At 29.1% G+C, this 18,760-nt stretch overlaps 2 protein-coding genes across 4 annotated transcripts; both read left to right on the top strand.

Annotated features, from left to right (window-relative positions):
• Positions 1 to 5,877: 5,877 nt before the first annotated feature.
• LOC111041987 lies at positions 5,878 to 11,730 on the top strand. Of its 3 annotated transcripts, XM_022326466.1 has the most exons (5): positions 5,879 to 6,064; positions 6,383 to 6,530; positions 6,640 to 6,971; positions 7,274 to 8,258; positions 9,557 to 11,730. In XM_022326466.1, the coding sequence occupies exons 3-5, from the start codon at positions 6,645 to 6,647 to the stop codon at positions 9,643 to 9,645; spliced, it is 1,401 nt and encodes a 466-aa protein (XP_022182158.1). In that variant the 5' UTR covers positions 5,879 to 6,064; positions 6,383 to 6,530; positions 6,640 to 6,644; the 3' UTR covers positions 9,646 to 11,730. The 3 variants fall into 3 exon arrangements, with proteins under 3 accessions (XP_022182156.1, XP_022182158.1, XP_022182157.1); XM_022326464.1 differs by lacking the exon at positions 6,383 to 6,530 and having other exon boundaries at positions 5,878 to 6,064; XM_022326465.1 differs by having other exon boundaries at positions 5,879 to 6,530.
• A 1,085-nt stretch (positions 11,731 to 12,815) lies between these two features.
• On the top strand, positions 12,816 to 18,698 carry LOC111041980 (glutamate [NMDA] receptor subunit 1-like). Its single transcript, XM_022326453.1, has 15 exons — positions 12,816 to 13,013; positions 14,006 to 14,257; positions 14,352 to 14,444; positions 14,607 to 14,708; positions 15,134 to 15,408; positions 15,495 to 15,608; positions 15,673 to 15,820; positions 15,896 to 16,115; positions 16,181 to 16,321; positions 16,407 to 16,564; positions 16,785 to 17,168; positions 17,260 to 17,417; positions 17,482 to 17,654; positions 17,719 to 17,972; positions 18,061 to 18,698. Exons 1-15 carry the CDS (start codon positions 12,816 to 12,818, stop codon positions 18,322 to 18,324), a joined length of 2,934 nt encoding a protein of 977 aa, XP_022182145.1. The 3' UTR covers positions 18,325 to 18,698.
• Positions 18,699 to 18,760: the final 62 nt, after the last annotated feature.

Raw genomic sequence — 18,760 nt, 5'->3', positions numbered from 1 at the left:
CAAATGTATACAATAGGAGTATAGGACCAATAGGTACTGAATAAATAATAATATAGTCTATATATCTGTGTATTCAAAATTGTTGTATACTGTGATATTCAATAATCATTATTCATAATAATATTGATGTTTAGCACACCTTATGCACGACTCACGAACATCTGATAAACAAAAAGGTACAACGTAAAAACACCACATGTAACACCTTAATACTACTGTAGTACTGACAGTACTGTTAAACACCTATCAACCGAATGTCTCCTGACAAATGACTCTAGAGACAAACTAATGCTCGCCAACAATCTATGCGAAATACTAGCACCCAACACGGCGAGAATAATTTCTCTTCTGGAACTCCTCAAAGAGACGAACGTATTTCGCAAGATATAACAAGGCCATACAGATTATCACATTTAATTTAAATAACATAAACCTTAATGTATCATTTTAAGATATTTTGTTTGCAACTTAAATAGTAATGTATTTTAGACATTTTAAAATGTAATGTATATCGTTATAAATGCTATTAACCCTGCAGGTAGTTGAGGCATACCTATTTTTAAACTAAAAAAAAAAAATTATGTTTAAACTTGTTTCAAAATGTTTAATATCAATGACAGACATTAATTTCATAATAATTAAAGTATTTCTACTAGGAATTATTAGATATCTACGGCTAGTTCTAAGCCGTGTCCCGTACTCCCGTAGTCCCGACAGTCCCGTGCTGATGTTCTAGAACCCACTTTAAAAAAAAAATAGGTACTTATTAGGTATTTAAATCTTATAAATTAGGTATATTATGTATATTGTCCTCTGCGTATATCTTATGGACTATGGGCCACAATCTATAATTCTATAATTCTATTTAGCCCGCAGATCCACACGCTGCGTCGTTCGCAATGGTACACTTGTGACTTGTACTAAGGTACTAAATGCTCTACTTGTACCGGCGCCGTGGCGGTAAACACCATGAAAAATTAAATTTTCGTGGTAAAAACTGAAAATGTAAAATGCAGCGGGTCAGCGGACACATATTGCCACCATTCACATATCGCATTTTCTCCACCGCCAAGGCGCCAACCACTAGAATAAATTACCACGGAATAATAACCGCAAGTACTTCAGTGTGGTAATCGGAATAAAAATCCCCGGAAAAAATTTTTTTCCCTGGTATTCGAATTCCGAAATTAAAGTGTGTAACGTGTGTGGAATGTGCGCCACATAAGTTGTTCAATTTATTCTGTGGTAAGACTTTATCAAATTGGTACCTACCACATAATATATTATTTATAAAATATAATATCATAAGTGGAGGTGATGCTATACCTTCTCGTGGTCTCCCCCGTGAGTAGTGTGTTCTCAGAGTATTTTTCAAACTTACAACACAGTGAACAAATACAATGAGTACATGAATACACGCAAATGCAATGCATACATCCCTGGACTTAATAGTTTCTTTGACAAAAACAGGCGGCCCCCTTTTCAGCCAACCCTTATAGTTTCCTTTTCGGCCAGTACAGTTTTCTTTGAAATGTATAATCGTAACAACTGCACCTAACAATTTTTTTTATTTAATTATATATGATTGTATCCAAAAATGTGATTTTTTTTATAAAGTTATTAACTACATATGTGTATTAATATTTTTTTAATAATAAAATAAAATAATTGTCAATGAAATGTTATAACATAATATTATATTACATTATAGTTGAATCGAAATTGATTTTTGTTTGACAAAGTTTACTATTTTTATAGTCTTCACTCTATAAAATTAAATCTCAATTTTTGACATATTCATGAACACACATTTTATCATCATGATTATTATTATATAGGTATTATACCTACATGTTTACCTATACGACTATTTCTTTTAAATATTTTATTGTTATCAGTTATGTTGGTTTATATAATTGTTGAGCTAGTAATAAAACGAAAAGCTAAAAAAAGTGTATACGACTATATTATTAATTTTTATTCAAATTAAGTAATCAGAAATCTCAATTTCCGACATATTATTCCTGAATGTACATTTGAATATTATAAATAAATATTAATACATTGCTATATTAATTTTTATTCGACTAATGTAATGTTATAACATTTTATTGCCAATTATTTTTTTTCATACACTTGTAGAGTTGTAGCCTGTAGGTGGTAATAACTTTATAAAAATCACATTTTTGAATACAATCATATTTAGTTAAATATAAAAATTGTCAAGTTCAGTTGTTACTTGTTATAATTATAAATTTTAAAGAAAACGATGACGCCCGGTAAAAACAGCGCTTCTTGGGATTACTCCACCGAGGCCATGCTTTCAAAACACCCAATACCCGATTTCATTTTATAAACCCGATACCAGTATCCAAATTTATTATTTTAGATCAAAGACCTGTAAAAAGTCAATAGATAAAAGGTTAATATAGCGATCTTATAGCAAGATCACAATTTTGAACCACCATTATATTCTCAAAAAATGTATCAAATTTTGCGCTATCCGCTAATCCACTAATTCATTATGTTATGCCATATCGAAAGGCTCAACCTTGCCAGGTCATCGTCCAACCTCTGGCTGAAACTCTGAAAGTAATTTTTATTGGGTCCAAAAGGATTACACATTGACTTTAAGTTGGCAATTACCTAACTAGCCGCTCATAAAATAATTAGATTTTAATTATGATTAAGAAAGAAGAGGACCATTTTTATTACTTATGGGCTGTGTAACTGTGTTATATCAGACATATAATAGGTATAAGTATCTACCAAAAAATACAAAATTTAGGTTTACAGATTCTGTATAGTGGATAAAAATAACTGAAACATTTTAATAATTTTTAAGAACTATTTAAAATTGTATAATAATAGTATATTGGGGCGATTGTAAACTCCGACAGAATACGCATTAGATAAAAAGGTAATGAAAACGTCTAATGTAAACTCCGCTATTTTTATTTTCTTACCTGTAATGGATACATGGCAACTCCGCCAATGCTTATGTAAAACTTAATAGTATATCTCAACTAAAGAAGCTCAAAAATCCAAAATGATAGTGTTAGAGAACGTTATAAATAGTTATGATAATGGACATGGGCGGAGATCGGTGGGGGGGGGGCTTACGGGAGCTTAGTCCCCCCAAAATAAATGATTTGAAGTTAAAGACCCCCTAAGAATATTAAACAAACAATACCGTAATTTTGTACAGTTTGCAGAACTTTTTTCATTATTTTATATTCTTATATCCACAATTATATAAGTGTACCTAGTACATTACAAACACGATACACACTATTTACCAATTTATTATTTACGGTAACATACCGAACAATTAAGTCACAATTCACAATAATATTATATTGTGTTTATATACCTAATATTGTACATATTTTGTACCAATTGGCCATCTATATTGAATAACATATTATACCATTCTATTTTAGATGGGAAAATATTATTTCTTTTCCTAATTTTTGTTAATTCTCGAGAAGCGATAGCTATTATAGGACTATCGCTATAGCTGTATTAAACCTATCGTAAAGTTTATCGCGATTGAATGAATCGTTAATCGTATTGACCATTTTATACTAAATTATATTTTACTTATTTGATGTTCCTGGGAATACATTTCTTTTGAGATTGTGATTTAGATTTTTAATAAATAATTTAACAAAATTCAGCAATTTCAGAATATTGCTCTTCGAAAAATTACTAATGCTCCACCCTTTGTTTCGAATTACACTATACATAATGACCTGTCAATAAAAACTGTGACAGAAGAAGCTATACGTTTCTACAAAATCTTTCATGCCCGGCTGCAAACACACCATAACCCACTCATTAAAAACCTATCCATCCAAACATTACCTGGCAACCCCAGGCGTCGATTAAAAAGGAGATGGTGCCGTGATTTGTTAGGGAACTAATATCAAATATAAAAATTATAAAAATAAAAAATAAAAAAAAAAAAAAAATATATAGCTAGTTTCATACAACCTCCAGTTAAGTGCCATTAGTGGGTGGCTTCTTACTCAAGTACTCATGTATTATATTTTAACTCTTATCAAATATGCTAATTGTGCAAAATTGTACAGATTGTATATATATTGTGTAAAATAAAAAAAAAAAAAATAATAAATAATTTGTTCAAATATGTTTGAAATATTTAAATTCAAATCGTTTATTAATTATTCATTTTTTATGTTTGTAACTATTTAAGTTGTTATGATAACGAGTCAATGAGAACAATTTTTTATGAGTGATCTAATGTAAAAATTAGTTTGTTGGGGGTGTGGGGGCAATGCCCCCGCGGGTCTGTTTGTCATAAAATATTTGAGCCCCTCATAATATTTCACAAGATCTCCGCCTATGATAATGGATTTATTTTGGACTGAGATGTCAAAATGCCTACAAATTGTATCTCATCATTTTAGTTCACAGTTCCACATATTATAACATAACATAACATACCTAGGTTGCTAGATACATATTTTATGATTATAATAATTATTTATTATGAAAATACCTACACATGAAAATTTAGATGATTTGTTCTGGCAATTATTATTTTTATTAATTTTTGTATATTTTGTGGGATATTATAATAAGGTACTTGATATCTATCCTATTCCTATTATACTGTGACTTGATTTTCTTCACTGACAAAGCCTACATGGCTACATGAACTTAATTTTACTTGATTTTGATCACTGGCGGAGTTTACATGCGTCCATAGTATTGAATACTATTGAATATTGATAATGGTAAATTAATCATACCTACTACCAATATTTGTTTTTAGATTCCGAGAGGAGCGAAAGAATGTAGGCTATGGATTTCACAATGATATGTTTTTTTTATCACTTTTTGGGACAGTAAAAATGGTCCGAATTTCTACTTCAGCATCTTTTCATGTAGAAAAGTGAAGCAAGTCAAAATTAAGAAATTCCCTGTAGTTAAAAAAAACTTAGGAAAAAATAAGGAAAAATTAGAATTTTTACGCAAAACAATTTTTAACAAAATCTGTTTTTGTTATTTTTGGAATAACTCAAAAACTAACAACTGTAAAGTGAAAATACTTGAATTTATATTACCTTTATTCATAAATTTACATTTATTTAAAAATATTTTAACACTTTTTGAGTTATTTATAGCCATGAGAAATTCTTGATTTTTTTTTTTTTTATGGTCGATAGATATTTTTTTTTGTTGTATCAAAAAACATGAATATTGAATCACAAGTTTCCTCATAACAGTCATAACTCATTAGGCGATAAAACAGCAGTTCAAAAATAATAAAGATACATTGGCACGGTTTTTCTGTAAACGCATTTTTTTTTGCCAACCAGATTTTTTTAAATAATTGTCTACGAATTATAATTATAATCGAATAATATTGGAAATAATTAACAGTTATAATGATGGTACCATAATTCCAAATACATCATTAATAATTATTTTTTTTTATTGAAATTTTTGCCTTAGGTGAAGTGGGTACCTACTTAAAAACAAATTATGTGGATACCCATAGGTTATTTATTATAAAAAAAAATAAAAACATTTATTTTAAATAGTTTTTTATCTGCTTAATATATTTATTTTTTTAATTGTTCATACTTAGTATAAGGTCTATGATTTGTTTGGACTTTTTGACCATTTACATATGATATTCACCGTACGATAGTCGATTCCAACCAGAATTAAAGGGGTGTGGCATTTAGTATTCACCAAAACGCTCCTTCATCGGACTGGTCGTTTTGTAGTGGACGACACTTGCGCCTTTGCAGAGGCTGTTGATGCGATCTAGTGGATACGAAATGTATTTATTATTGAAAACAGTAAAAAAGTTGAGTTTGATTTCGGTATTTACTATTTGATAACAAAATATAACACACTGCTGCTGCTGTCGCAGTGTCGGGGACCGGGGTCGCGCCGATTATAATTTATAACCATGAGAAAAAAAATGTTATGTTACATAGTTACATTATCATTTATCCGTCTTAACTCTAAATTCTGTCATTAACTAACTATTAATTATCAAACATCCGTAATAGCATGGTAGCCGGTAGGTATTAAAATCTAATTAGCATAAATGATTTTTTAGCGATGTAACGTACCTACCTATCCTATAGTAATTCGTAAAAAAAAAAATGGATATTAAATATTTGTGCATTGAACATTGGCGTTACAATTTTTAGTTAATACCTGGAACCTAATACAAGTCGATCATAATGTATTAGTTAACAACGAAGTATTGCATAATTACCTATATGTTAACACTATTCAATAATAAGTAGCTTATACTTTATTACTTGTCAAAATAATATACAACAACCGACACCGAGGTTGGAGATGAATATTATATGCATCGATCTTGTAATAGGTTATAGGTACCACTAGTTAAATTGTAAACATTTGATAATGGAAAAGGATCACAGATTATTTAACATCAAAATGAACTTGAGCATTTATACACCTACATAAATAGTTTTTGGATGTTGGTTAAATTTATAGCACTTAAACATTTTCAGGTAAAGTTAATACAAAAATTGAAATACCTAGTTATTGATACCTTCTAATCATAATGTATTGCTTGAAAACATTAGGTGTCCATGTGTATAATAGTTCATTTCTTTTTAGGTAAAATGGCATTAAACATTGAGTCGGCACTTAGTTCATTTGAGAATTTGTCTTCTAAAAATCCATTTTGGAACATTGATTTACCTAAGAGTCCATGGGATGTAGATGATGACTTTGAAGATTTGGACGTATTGTGCGAATTGGTTAGAAATCAATACTTGAAACGTCTCCATCAAACATTGCTCAATAATTTAGATGTTACTAGTGGTTACAAAAAAAAACCTCTTTATCAGATTCAACATTGTGTAGATTTATGTATGGCTGAATTGGAAAAGCAAGCTTTAAGACGATGTATGATTGCTAGTATTTATCGCCAATGCATGACTAATTTGGTATGTTTTTATTTCAGCATTACTATTTAATAGTTTTAATCAAATTTTTTATGATTGCATGTTGTTTATGTTTATACTTATAGCTGTCAATTAGTTTTAATTTTTCATTAAATAAAATTAAAATATACTTATGCCAATTTTAACTTAACTTAGCCTCCATTTGATAAATTGGTAAATTCATTGTAAATTATTTTCATTAGGTAGAACATAACTACATGGATAATTAAAAAATGGACCTATTTATATTAAATTTAACCTTAATATAATGATTAATAGCTAATGTTTTTTTTTTTAATATTTAGATTAATAAAATTAAGACCTGCACACAAAATTCAATGCTATATGATTTGCTTAAGCATATTATTGAGTCAAACAATCAAATACCATCAAGTGATAAATTATTTGAAGCTGAAAATGTAACACAAAAATCAGTGGGTATTGATGTAAGTGTTAATACTGAACAAAAATGTAATAAAATAACATCAACACAGACTGAAATATGGACAGATCCTGACAATAATTTATCTAATAATATTCCTATTAATAAAGTTAATACAGATCTGGTAAATAAATCTAATTTACCTTCTAGTTCCTACAATGTGAAATCTAAGATCTCTGAATCAAATAATATCTTTAAGAATTTAAACTCTTTATTAAAATCATCTTGTTCTTCAAATTCATCTCCTGATGTTCACATGGAAGTAAATTATAAGTATGAATCTTCTGAATTTGAAAATATACAAAGGAAAGACGATCAAGAAAATTCTACATCAAATGATTTACTAAGCATCAATGCATTATTACGAGATCTTCAAGATTCTCCTGAATATGAACAACAGTCTTCTAAATTGGAGGAACGTTTAATTGCTTTAGGGTTAGCAATTGAAAATAATAAATCCACAGATGATTTAACCGAATTAACTAAACCAATTAATATAAGTCCTAGTATAATACGACCAAACAAAATAAATGAAATACTTATGGACAAATTTAAAAGTAAACGAGTAGCCAAATCATATCAATTACGAAACAGTATGAATGAATTACCTCAAAGTCTACAAATAAGACTGAATCAGAAATTTAATGACTTGTTTGGAAATAGTCATTTTTATGAATCTGATCCATTATCTGAAGAAGAAGAGCGTATTATAGCACATAAAAGGATTGTTAAAATGGTTGTAGAATTTATGACACCTTATTACAAAGCACACCGTATCAACAGACATTTATTTAAAAGTCTTGCTAAATTAATCTCTAAGAATCTTATGGATCGATCATATGACCCAGGTAATTGAGTTTTAAATGGTAGTTTATTTTATCTAATTAAAAAGTTTTAATGAAACTTAATAAGATTCAACAAAAATTTGATCTACTTGATTAATGCCATAAGTAGATTTTAATGTACCTTTGTAAATAAACATATAAAAAGTAAAAACAAATTGGATCAAACAATTGTATTGCCATTCAATTTTTATAATTTATGTAAGAAAGATTGCCCATAAACTATTGTAAGGTTAAAAATGTGAGAATATAAAATTTTTTTTGCTATTTTGGCATAGGTACTGGCATTCTAAATAATTTGTTTTCACAATTAAATTTCTGTAAGCTGAATAAAATAATATTAAACTGGTTAAGAAAAGTAAAGTTTTAAAAAATTATAACTAAAATATAATGGTATAATATACTACATACATTTCAAAGATGTATTCATAATATATTTATATCTCTTATATAAACCATGACACTTTAAGTATATTGATTTATGGAACACTCAATTTTCTAAGCTGGATAACGTTGGATTGAATTTGAAAATTGCTGATAAACTAGCCGGTATCTAAAAAAATGTTTATAGGAACTTGTGTAGTACAACTTGAATTTTTTAAATAGAAACACCTATTTTTCATACCATATTTGGGCAGTCCTATTTTTTCAAGTAATTTGACTCAACAACAATGACTTTTGAATAAAAACTGGCAAGAGCAATATTAATTTTATTGTAAATACATTTTTACAATTTATTAAATGTTAAAAATTAAACACTGTATATCAATTTTATTTTGAATTACAATTATTTTATAGTTATAGACTTCAGAAATTGTTATAATGAAGTAAGATACTTTTTATACATTAGTATAAAGTACACAAGAATATTTCATTTTAAAAAAACATTTAAAACAAATATGAATGAATTAAAACATTTTAGTTTTCTAGTTTGGAAAAATATATTTTCAATTATTAAATTTGAAATGCTAATCATTCAGATAATTTTGATTTTAAAACAATAGATGTGGAGTTAAAATTATTCTAAAAAAGAACCCCTAATATGGTATAAAAAATAAGTATTGCTATTTTTCGATAAATTGGTTGTACATATTCCTATAAATGTATAGTGGAGGCGGTACTAACTTAAAAAAAAGTCCTGATTCAATACAACTTGTTCCTGTCAAGAAATTGAGTGTACCCTAAATCGGTGAATGTAGGTATACATTTATAATATTAATTTTGAAAAATATTATTGATTTTATTCTGAATGCCTTTTTCTTGAATATAACATTAATATTTGATTTTTAAATTAATTTGTTTAGATGAAAACACGGTAGCCAAAGGAGTTAATGAATTTTTTGCTGGAAATAGATGCATTAAGACAGTTGAAGATATCTATATCAATAATTGAATAATGACTTCTATACATTCTAATTCATAATTTATCTATTTAGTACAACGGTTGTTTTATACTTTTATGTTCAGTGAATTTATGATTTATGATTTTCATAAAGAGAATGCTACGCAGACATTTATCATCTCCGTCTAACCAGTGCATAACATTGCAAATTTTTGCTCAGTGGATCTAGCTTTGATATGTTAGTTTAAAAATTATAGTTAATCAACCCTGATTGAAACTTGATGGTAAGAATATTATTTGTATTTGTATGGTTTTTTTTTACTATTATTAAGTTTTTAAACTTTCAAACTTAGCTAAATACTAACTGCTGAGCATACATTTGTTATATGTTACTCACTTTTAAGATGGAGACAACAAATGTCTGTGTAGCATCCTCTTAATTTAAAATGTTTTTTCTTACATAAAATTTATTTTCATTTTTTTGTAATGTACATTTCTAATAGCAATATATTTTATACTCTATTCTACACTCTTACAAAGACTCCTATAATAGTTATTACTATAATATGTTTAATATAGAACTATGATTATGCTGCACCACTGTTTAAGATCCAGGTTTCAATCAGATTTGAGCGATAGATGACTGTCATTATGAAGATAACTTACTTATATAGGTAATTTTAATTTTTGAAGTTAACAAATACTTAGCAAATCGATAATAAACTAGGTTGTCTATAGTAAATCTTTGGATCTTACATTAGGTCATAGTTGAACAAAATATATTATGGATAATGTTAGTAATACCAGTGTCATTGTATAGGTACATACAAAAAATATTGTGGTTGGTAACCTACTACCTATTGTCTATTTTTACAATTATAAAATACTTTTTATACAACATTACCATGAGTGATGATTATCTATATAGATGGCATTTATTATATATAAAGGTTGAATAGGTAACATTAGGATAGAAGTTTGTATACCTAATGCATTACCTACCTATATTATGTTAGTACATAATGCAGATACCCTAAGTGGCTAGTCTTATTCGTCAAAGTGTTTGATATCTAGGTAAGTACCTACCTATTTAATATATTTTTTTTGGACTTTTTGCCTCGGAGTTATTTTTCTAAGTCCTAATGTTATGTCAGCCTCTACTTCTGTGAATATTTTAAAATTAATTTATATGTTAATATAGAAATTTACTTTTTTATTTTTCAGACTAAGAGTAAGAATTAGACATTAATGTTAGGTTCAGCTAATTTTTGACAAAAACATTGCATATGTATTAATGTATTATAGGTACAGCACTACAGCAGTGAGCAATGTAACATTGCTCCTATTTTTAAGACTAAGAGTAAGAATTAGACATCAATGTTAGGTTCAGCTAATTTTTGACAAAAACATGGCATATGTATTAATGTATTATAGGTACAGCACTACAGCTGTGAGCAATGTAACATACCTATTTGGCAGTGGCTACCAATATCATATCATAGAAAATTATAGGGTGGAGTTAACAATTGGTTTTTTTCATCACCTGGAATTTTAGGGTCGAGTTTACAATAAGTAAGGATAGTTTATATTTGATAGCGTGCTCAAAGTGGGGGAGGGTGCGAGGGTGTCATCTCTTGACTCTTTGGCTCATTTTTGTCGTATAATTATGTAACATGGCCTGATAATATATCATAATAATAAAAAATGCATATCCCCTTAAAAAAGCTGAGCCACTATAGTTCTTGTCTATTATTATCTCACGCATTTCATTTGTTTTAAAGATATGATTTTGTTGAAAAATTGAATACCAGCGTCTTAAATACTACGTTGAATTTGAATAACTCATGTTCATTTATTTTTCCAATAGGTATTTACAAATATTTATTAATTTTTCTATAACAGCTGATCACACAGGTACTAGACTCATCAGAATGTACAATTTTTATTTTTTTAAGCTAAAAGTTAAATATTTTTTGTTATATAGATATTATATTACACATTTTTATTTTAAAATTCACTGGGCATACTTAAGAAGACGTTTAATAATAGTTCCAAATCTAATAATTATGTTGACTTCACACTTGTACATTTTTATGTGTTGTAAACCTAAAGAAAATATATTCCGCTATTAAACCATTCCTATTCTACGCTGATCATTATATTTTAGGTGCCCACAGCAGCAACGCAGTCCTACCTATTAAACGATAACCATTGATTTTTAAAGTGGTGTTTATGTAGATCAAAGGTAAAATGTGTATCGGTCTATCTGAATCTGATACTAGTATATTATATTTAATATATTGGCTTCTGTAATGACAGCATAGGCTCTAAAAATATTAAGAACAGCCTCTGATATCGGCTATATCTCAGGTACCTATAGCCTAAAATATTATATATATATGCTATAGGTATATTTATTTACAATAATACAATAATAATAATAAAATGTATATACAGATACTGCAGTCTGCAGCAACAGTGTTGCATCGGCATTTATATGTAATACAGGACTATGTATTATTTTGGATATTGTACGCAAGTAACGAAAATGGTACAAGTGTAAAATTACTCGAATCACAAAATATTTTTTATTTTATACATCTATGATCACCTTAAAATTCGAAGAACAAACCCATTAATAATCTTCACACAAAATTTTTTTTTAAATTATCACTGTTTAGAAATTAGAAGTAGGTACTACCTTCTAAATAATTACAGATGGTTATAGTTTTAATCATGTAACATATTTCTTGTTAATAATTCAGTTATAAATAATAATTAATAAATTACAAAAAAATGTTAGAATTTGTTATGGCTTCGAATTTCATTTCATTTCTACATTTTGGTTATTAAGTTTTGTAGGAATGGCCATACCGTAATCTGATCAATATATCCAGACAGGACAATATGCTGTCGTCATGGTTACGGTCCTTCTCAAGCATGCTCTGTGGTCCATTATATAGACTTGTAACTTTTAGTTTCATCCTTTACACGACTATATAATAGGTAGGTACCGATTCTAAGATGTAAAGCACAATGTAATCGCAATGTTTTTTTAACGATCATCGTGAAATTATGTTTAAGTATATACCCAAGGCTTCTAACAACGACGACGATAAATAGCTTAAACAATAACGAAAAATTGAATTTCACAATTTGGGCGTTGGTACCGATATATACGTAACAAATTTTTAATCAATTCATTACTGAAATTTAAAAAAATGTCTAAGATATTTAAAGTTCAATTGAGCATAATGAAACCAGTTTTCAATGTTTTTCTGTTATGTTTGTTTTCTATATTTTATTGTAAAAGTGAAAATACAGAAAAAGAAAATACCGATAATAATCCATATGAATTTCACATTGGTGGAGTGCTAAGTAGCAATAAAAGTGAAGATTATTTCAAACAAACAATTGAAGTAATGTACAACTTATATATTTTAATAATATACGTTTAAGTAATTGTAATATAAGCTGCAGGGATTCTTTTCACGGGAATTTGACAATACGTAAACATTTAAGTTAACATTTGGACGAAATTAGATATTTAAATGATGAATTCGAATTTTAATTATTTCAAAAATATTATTCGCGGGACTAGAATTGTTTACGCATATTATTATATTTTATACACACAATGGCATTTTCGAAACATTTAGATTTATATAGATTTATTAAGTTATTGCTTACCTATTTTATACCTCGAACATATTTTCACCGTTCTACGGTAAGGATGTAAGATGACTTAAAAGTTAACAACAATTATAAATAATATAAATATATAGGTACTATTATAATTATTAAAAATTAATAATATAAATAGGACAAATAGGTACATAATAAATGTTATGTTTCAACAAAAATAAATTCAACTTACTGCATAGTACCACGTACCGTAATAGTAATAGTAAAATAAATTACACTAATAACAATATCAAAAAACATATCATGAATTATCTATATACTTACTTAGTAATATGTAATATATACTACAAGCTACTATTTTCAAAAACCAAAATTTAATGCTATTTAACTTTATGTGCAAATCAAGTTAAGCACATTTTAGTTTATATTAAAAATAGGTATATTTTGGATTTAGGAAATATTTATTTTTACAAAATATAAATATTTCCATAGGCAATTTTGGTAGGTACTAAGGTCTAAGGCTAGGTATTACATTTCAGTTTAAGGTATATTTAATTAAAAATTAATTCAAAGACGTTTTGAGGGTAGATTGTATGTACTCATTGCGTGCTATTTATGCCTTGTGGCCTGTACCTATATAATAATAAATATTATTTATACGGGTACCTTTAATAATATATGTAATGTGTTATGTGTGTGATAATTTTTTGAACGAAAAAAATTATGATATACTTGTATTCACGTCATATTTTTGTTGTTTGAATAGCATCTAAACTTTAATACACCATTTATGAAACCCGGTAACACATTCTACGCTCATTCAATAAAAATGGATCCAAATCCAATCAAAACCGCTCTCAACGTTTGTAAGCAACTCATAGTGCGAAGGGTGTATGCCGTTATTGTGTCTCATCCACAAATCGGAGATTTGTCTCCGGCTGCTGTATCATACACAAGTGGTTTCTATCATATACCAGTGATCGGAATTTCGTCCAGAGATTCTGCTTTTTCGGATAAAGTAATAATTATCATACTGTATTTTTTACATTAATTGTTATTAATGTTTGTTATTCATTTGTATTGTGTATCTAAATTATAAAATATTGTTACAGAATATTCACGTGTCATTCCTTCGTACTGTTCCACCCTATTCACACCAAGCTGAAGTATGGGTTGAATTACTAAAATATTTCAACTATTTAAAGGTAGGTTAATGTATAAAAAAATATGAGTTGTCATGCGTCATTGCAGTAAGCAGTTTGAATTTACCTTTTTCTGAATTAAGTACCTGGGCATTATAGGCACTCCATTACTACACTCACTGTGCTGTGTACATTTTAATAATTCTGAAATCATTTGTGCTCTAGGTCATATTCATCCACAGCTCAGATACCGACGGTAGAGCATTTGTCGGAAGATTCCAAACTACTTCACAAAATCAAGGAGACGACATCGAAAAGAAAGTCCAGGTCATTATACCGTAATATATAACAATAAACTAATTGAATTTATAATATATTAATATCTAATTCAGTTATATTGCAGAGTTCTTTTAATAATAGTGGAACTTCGATATTTTTGTGTTAAAATTTTAAATAAAACCGTCACCTGTCGGTTGCATTGTATATAATGGTATTATACATATACTATTGCAACTTCCAAATCGTCCCAATGCAAACCAAACTGGTCATAAACAAAACTGTCCATAAAATATTGTGTCTTACCACCCTCTGCGTATAGTTTCAAAGTTTAACTCATCCCCCCACCCCCGTGATAAACTCAACTGCTTCAACATGCAAATACTATGTATTATATAGAGCAATATAATTATGTAATGTAGGTAACAATACTTTATGCTGTGGGTAAATGAGTATTTTCTTTTCATATACCGCAGGTGGAGGCGGTTATAGAGTTTGAACCGGGCCTGTCTCATTTCAACAACCAGTTAAACGAAATGAAGAACGCACAAGCCAGGGTGTACTTAATGTACGCGAGCAAATTAGATGCTGAAGTCATTTTCAGGGACGCGGCTTATCGAAACATGACCGAGGCTGGATATGTGTGGATTGTGACGGAGCAAGCTCTAGATGCCAATAATGTACCGGAAGGGACAATCGGATTGAAATTGGTTAACGCCTCTAATGAATTAGCACATATATACGACAGCATGTACGCATATACATTCTTCCTAGTAGTTTGTAGTGTTATTTTTTTACATGTATAAAGTATTATAATTCTGATATGGTTTACTGCAGATATATATTGGCTTCAGCGATTACAGATATGAACCGCACAAAAACTATAACTCCGCCACCGGCTGATTGTGATAGTTCTGGTGCTATTTGGGATACGGGCAAGACACTTTTTGAGTAATTTTTGAAACCTATACCTCAGTTTATTCGGCATGAAATGTAATCATTAATATTTCTTTAGGTATATAAAGAAACAAGTGTATAAAGATGGACACACAGGTAAAGTGGCTTTCGATAATAACGGTGATCGAATATATGCTGAATATGATATAGTCAATGTCAAAGAAGTGGCAAATAAAGATGCTATTGGGAAATATTATTTCAATAATGTAAATAAATAATAATAATTTACTTAACGAAAATAAAATAGAATCATAATTATAAAAAATCATAAATGATTTTAGGATCTCAATAAGATGAAATTACGACTTAACGAATCCAACATTATATGGCCAGGACATTTGAAGAAGAAACCCGAAGGTTTTATGATTCCTACACATTTAAAAGTGTTAACAATAGAAGAAAAACCATTTGTGTATGTAAGACCATTAAAGAAGGATGATGGAAATAGTTGCAAATCGGATGAAATAATGTGTCCATTGTATAATAATACTTCATCTAAGGGTAAACAATTTTACTTTAAAAAATTTAATAAAAATTGGATGAAAATTTATGTTTGCTTATTTTAGTTCTAGATCCAATAGTTTACTGTTGTAAAGGATATTGTATTGATTTGCTAGTGGGGCTTTCTAAAGACATAAACTTTACATACAGTTTATCACTATCGCCAGATGGACAATTTGGAAATTATGAAATAAGAAATAACTCAGGTCAATACTTTCATAAAATATAAAAACATGCAAGGTTATATTATAAATTATAACTGTGTCTTTATATTTATAATTATATCTTTAGCAAGCGGAAAAAAAGAATGGAATGGTTTGATTGGCGAAATAGTGTATGAAAGAGCAGATATGATATTAGCTCCCTTAACCATTAATCCAGAAAGAGCAGAATTCATAGAGTTCAGTAAACCATTCAAGTACCAAGGAATTACTATTTTGGAGAAAAAGGTAAAATATTTATCTCAGATTTTTGATCCAGATATTGGGTACAATGAAATACATATCAATTTGTAATGTATTTTAAAAACATTCAAAATATTTCAATTCGAAATCTTTATACATTTAAAAAAAAAAAACCTAAACAATTAAAATCTCAATACAGTACCTCAATATCTTCAAGTGATCAACTTATTACTTTCATAATTCTAGATTTTTCATATTTTTTTAGCCATCGCGGTCTTCGACACTCGTTTCGTTTTTGCAACCATTCAGCCACACGCTCTGGGTGCTTGTCATGGGTTCTGTTCACGTGGTTGCGCTTGTATTATATCTTCTCGACAGGTTTTCTCCTTTTGCTAGATTCAAGTTGATTAACGCTGACGGCACAGAAGAGGATGCACTTAATTTATCAAGCGCTACATGGTTTGCGTGGGGTGTTTTGTTAAACAGTGGTATCGGAGAAGGTACACCAAGGAGTTTCTCAGCTAGAGTACTAGGAATGGTATGGGCTGGATTTGCTATGATTATCGTAGCTTCATACACTGCCAACTTGGCTGCTTTCCTCGTGCTCGAAAGACCGAAAACGAAACTATCTGGAATTAATGATGCTAGGGTAAGAAGAACCCTTATATATTTACTAATTGTAGTCTAATCAAAATGGTTTTCCACTACTTATACATATTTATTGATTTGTTTTATAATAGCTCCGCAGTACAATGGAGAATTTAACTTGTGCCACAGTAAAGGGATCCGCAGTTGATATGTATTTTAGACGACAAGTAGAACTGTCAAACATGTATAGGACAATGGAAGCCAACAACTATGAAACTGCTGAAGATGCAATTCGAGATGTGAAGAACGAGTACGATCAAAATATATAAATAAAGATTGAAAGTATTTATTGACACATTTAAAATCATTTTCAGTAAGCTCATGGCATTTATATGGGACAGTAGCCGTTTGGAATTCGAAGCTGCGCAAGATTGTCAATTAGTCACGGCTGGCGAATTATTTGGACGTTCTGGATATGGAGTTGGTCTACAAAAAGGATCTCCTTGGTCTGAAGCAGTTACATTATCAATTTTAGACTTCCATGAGAGTATGTATATATGAGTGTTATATACAAGGAAGATGAAATCTAAACCTTGATATTTTTGAGCCAGGCGGTTTCATGGAAAACTTGGACGATAAGTGGATATTTCAAGGGAGAGTAGAACAATGCGAAGATCAAGAAAAAACACCCAATACGTTAGGATTGAAAAATATGGCTGGTGTATTTATACTTGTCGCTGTGGGCATAGTGGTTGGAATGGTTTTAATCGTCATCGAGATAGGCTACAAGAAACATCATGTACGTAAACAGAATCGATTGCAGTTGGCCCGTAATTATGGACAAACGTGGAGAGCTATAGTTCAAGTTAGTGTAACTAGACGGTTAAATTTAATCAAATTAAAATATATAAAATGCTTAAGTGTGTGCTAATTTCATATCCAATGTTCTGTAGAAACGAAAACTGATGAGAATGCAAGGTCGAACTAGTGGTGTTGGTGCACTCAGTTTGTCAGTTGAAGCTTTGCCGAGAAGCGTTCTAAACATTCAAAGTCCGATTCGATCAATTGAAACATTGCCGAGAACTTGTCGCAACTCACCAAGCCCGACTAGGGCTTGGTCAGGTCGACAAATGGTACACAGAAAGAGTGATGATATTCCACTACGGTCACCGATTGGAGGTCCTCCGCAGTTACACTTCCATAATAATCTCATGTAATTGCGGCATTATGAAAATAATTTATATAGTTAATCATAATTCATAATGATATGATAAAGTAATTAAATCATTTATCAGATAGAATTTAATGTATAAATTACATATGAATATTAGTGTTTACTGTTGTGTACCTATAAGGGAATCCGGAATAAGGACAATATTAAAGATTATAGACGATCATATTATACCTATAATAGTTTCCAATATTTCATCATAATATGAAAAATAATTTATGCTAACCTATTATATATCTAATTTAATTTGTTGCTATATAGTATTATGTTTATCTAAATTTTATTGTATCTGTTGAAAGAATCATTATTAATTATTATTGTTATTAAATGTATATATTATATTTATAAACATGCTTGTATACACACATTATATTATATATATATATATATATATATAATATATATATTACATTATTACCTAT

This window comes from Myzus persicae, unplaced genomic scaffold, assembly GCF_001856785.1.
Source record: "Myzus persicae strain clone G006 unplaced genomic scaffold, MPER_G0061.0, whole genome shotgun sequence".
NCBI classification, from domain to species: Eukaryota; Metazoa; Arthropoda; class Insecta; order Hemiptera; family Aphididae; genus Myzus; species Myzus persicae.
Note: the sequence above shows the minus strand (reverse complement) of the source record. Positions and strands in the feature narration are given on the sequence as shown.

Bases quoted from the DNA above. Each gene is read 5' to 3' on its own strand.
- LOC111041987 (XM_022326464.1), top strand. The intron at 6,972-7,273 runs GTATGTTTTTAT...TTTAATATTTAG, and splicing joins GCCAATGCATGACTAATTTG to ATTAATAAAATTAAGACCTG. The intron at 8,259-9,556 runs GTAATTGAGTTT...TAATTTGTTTAG, and splicing joins GGATCGATCATATGACCCAG to ATGAAAACACGGTAGCCAAA.
- LOC111041980 (XM_022326453.1), top strand. From the start codon at position 12,816: ATGTCTAAGATATTTAAAGTTCAATTGAGCATAATGAAACCAGTTTTC. The intron at 17,169-17,259 runs GTAAGAAGAACC...GTTTTATAATAG, and splicing joins CTGGAATTAATGATGCTAGG to CTCCGCAGTACAATGGAGAA. The intron at 17,973-18,060 runs GTTAGTGTAACT...AATGTTCTGTAG, and splicing joins CGTGGAGAGCTATAGTTCAA to AAACGAAAACTGATGAGAAT.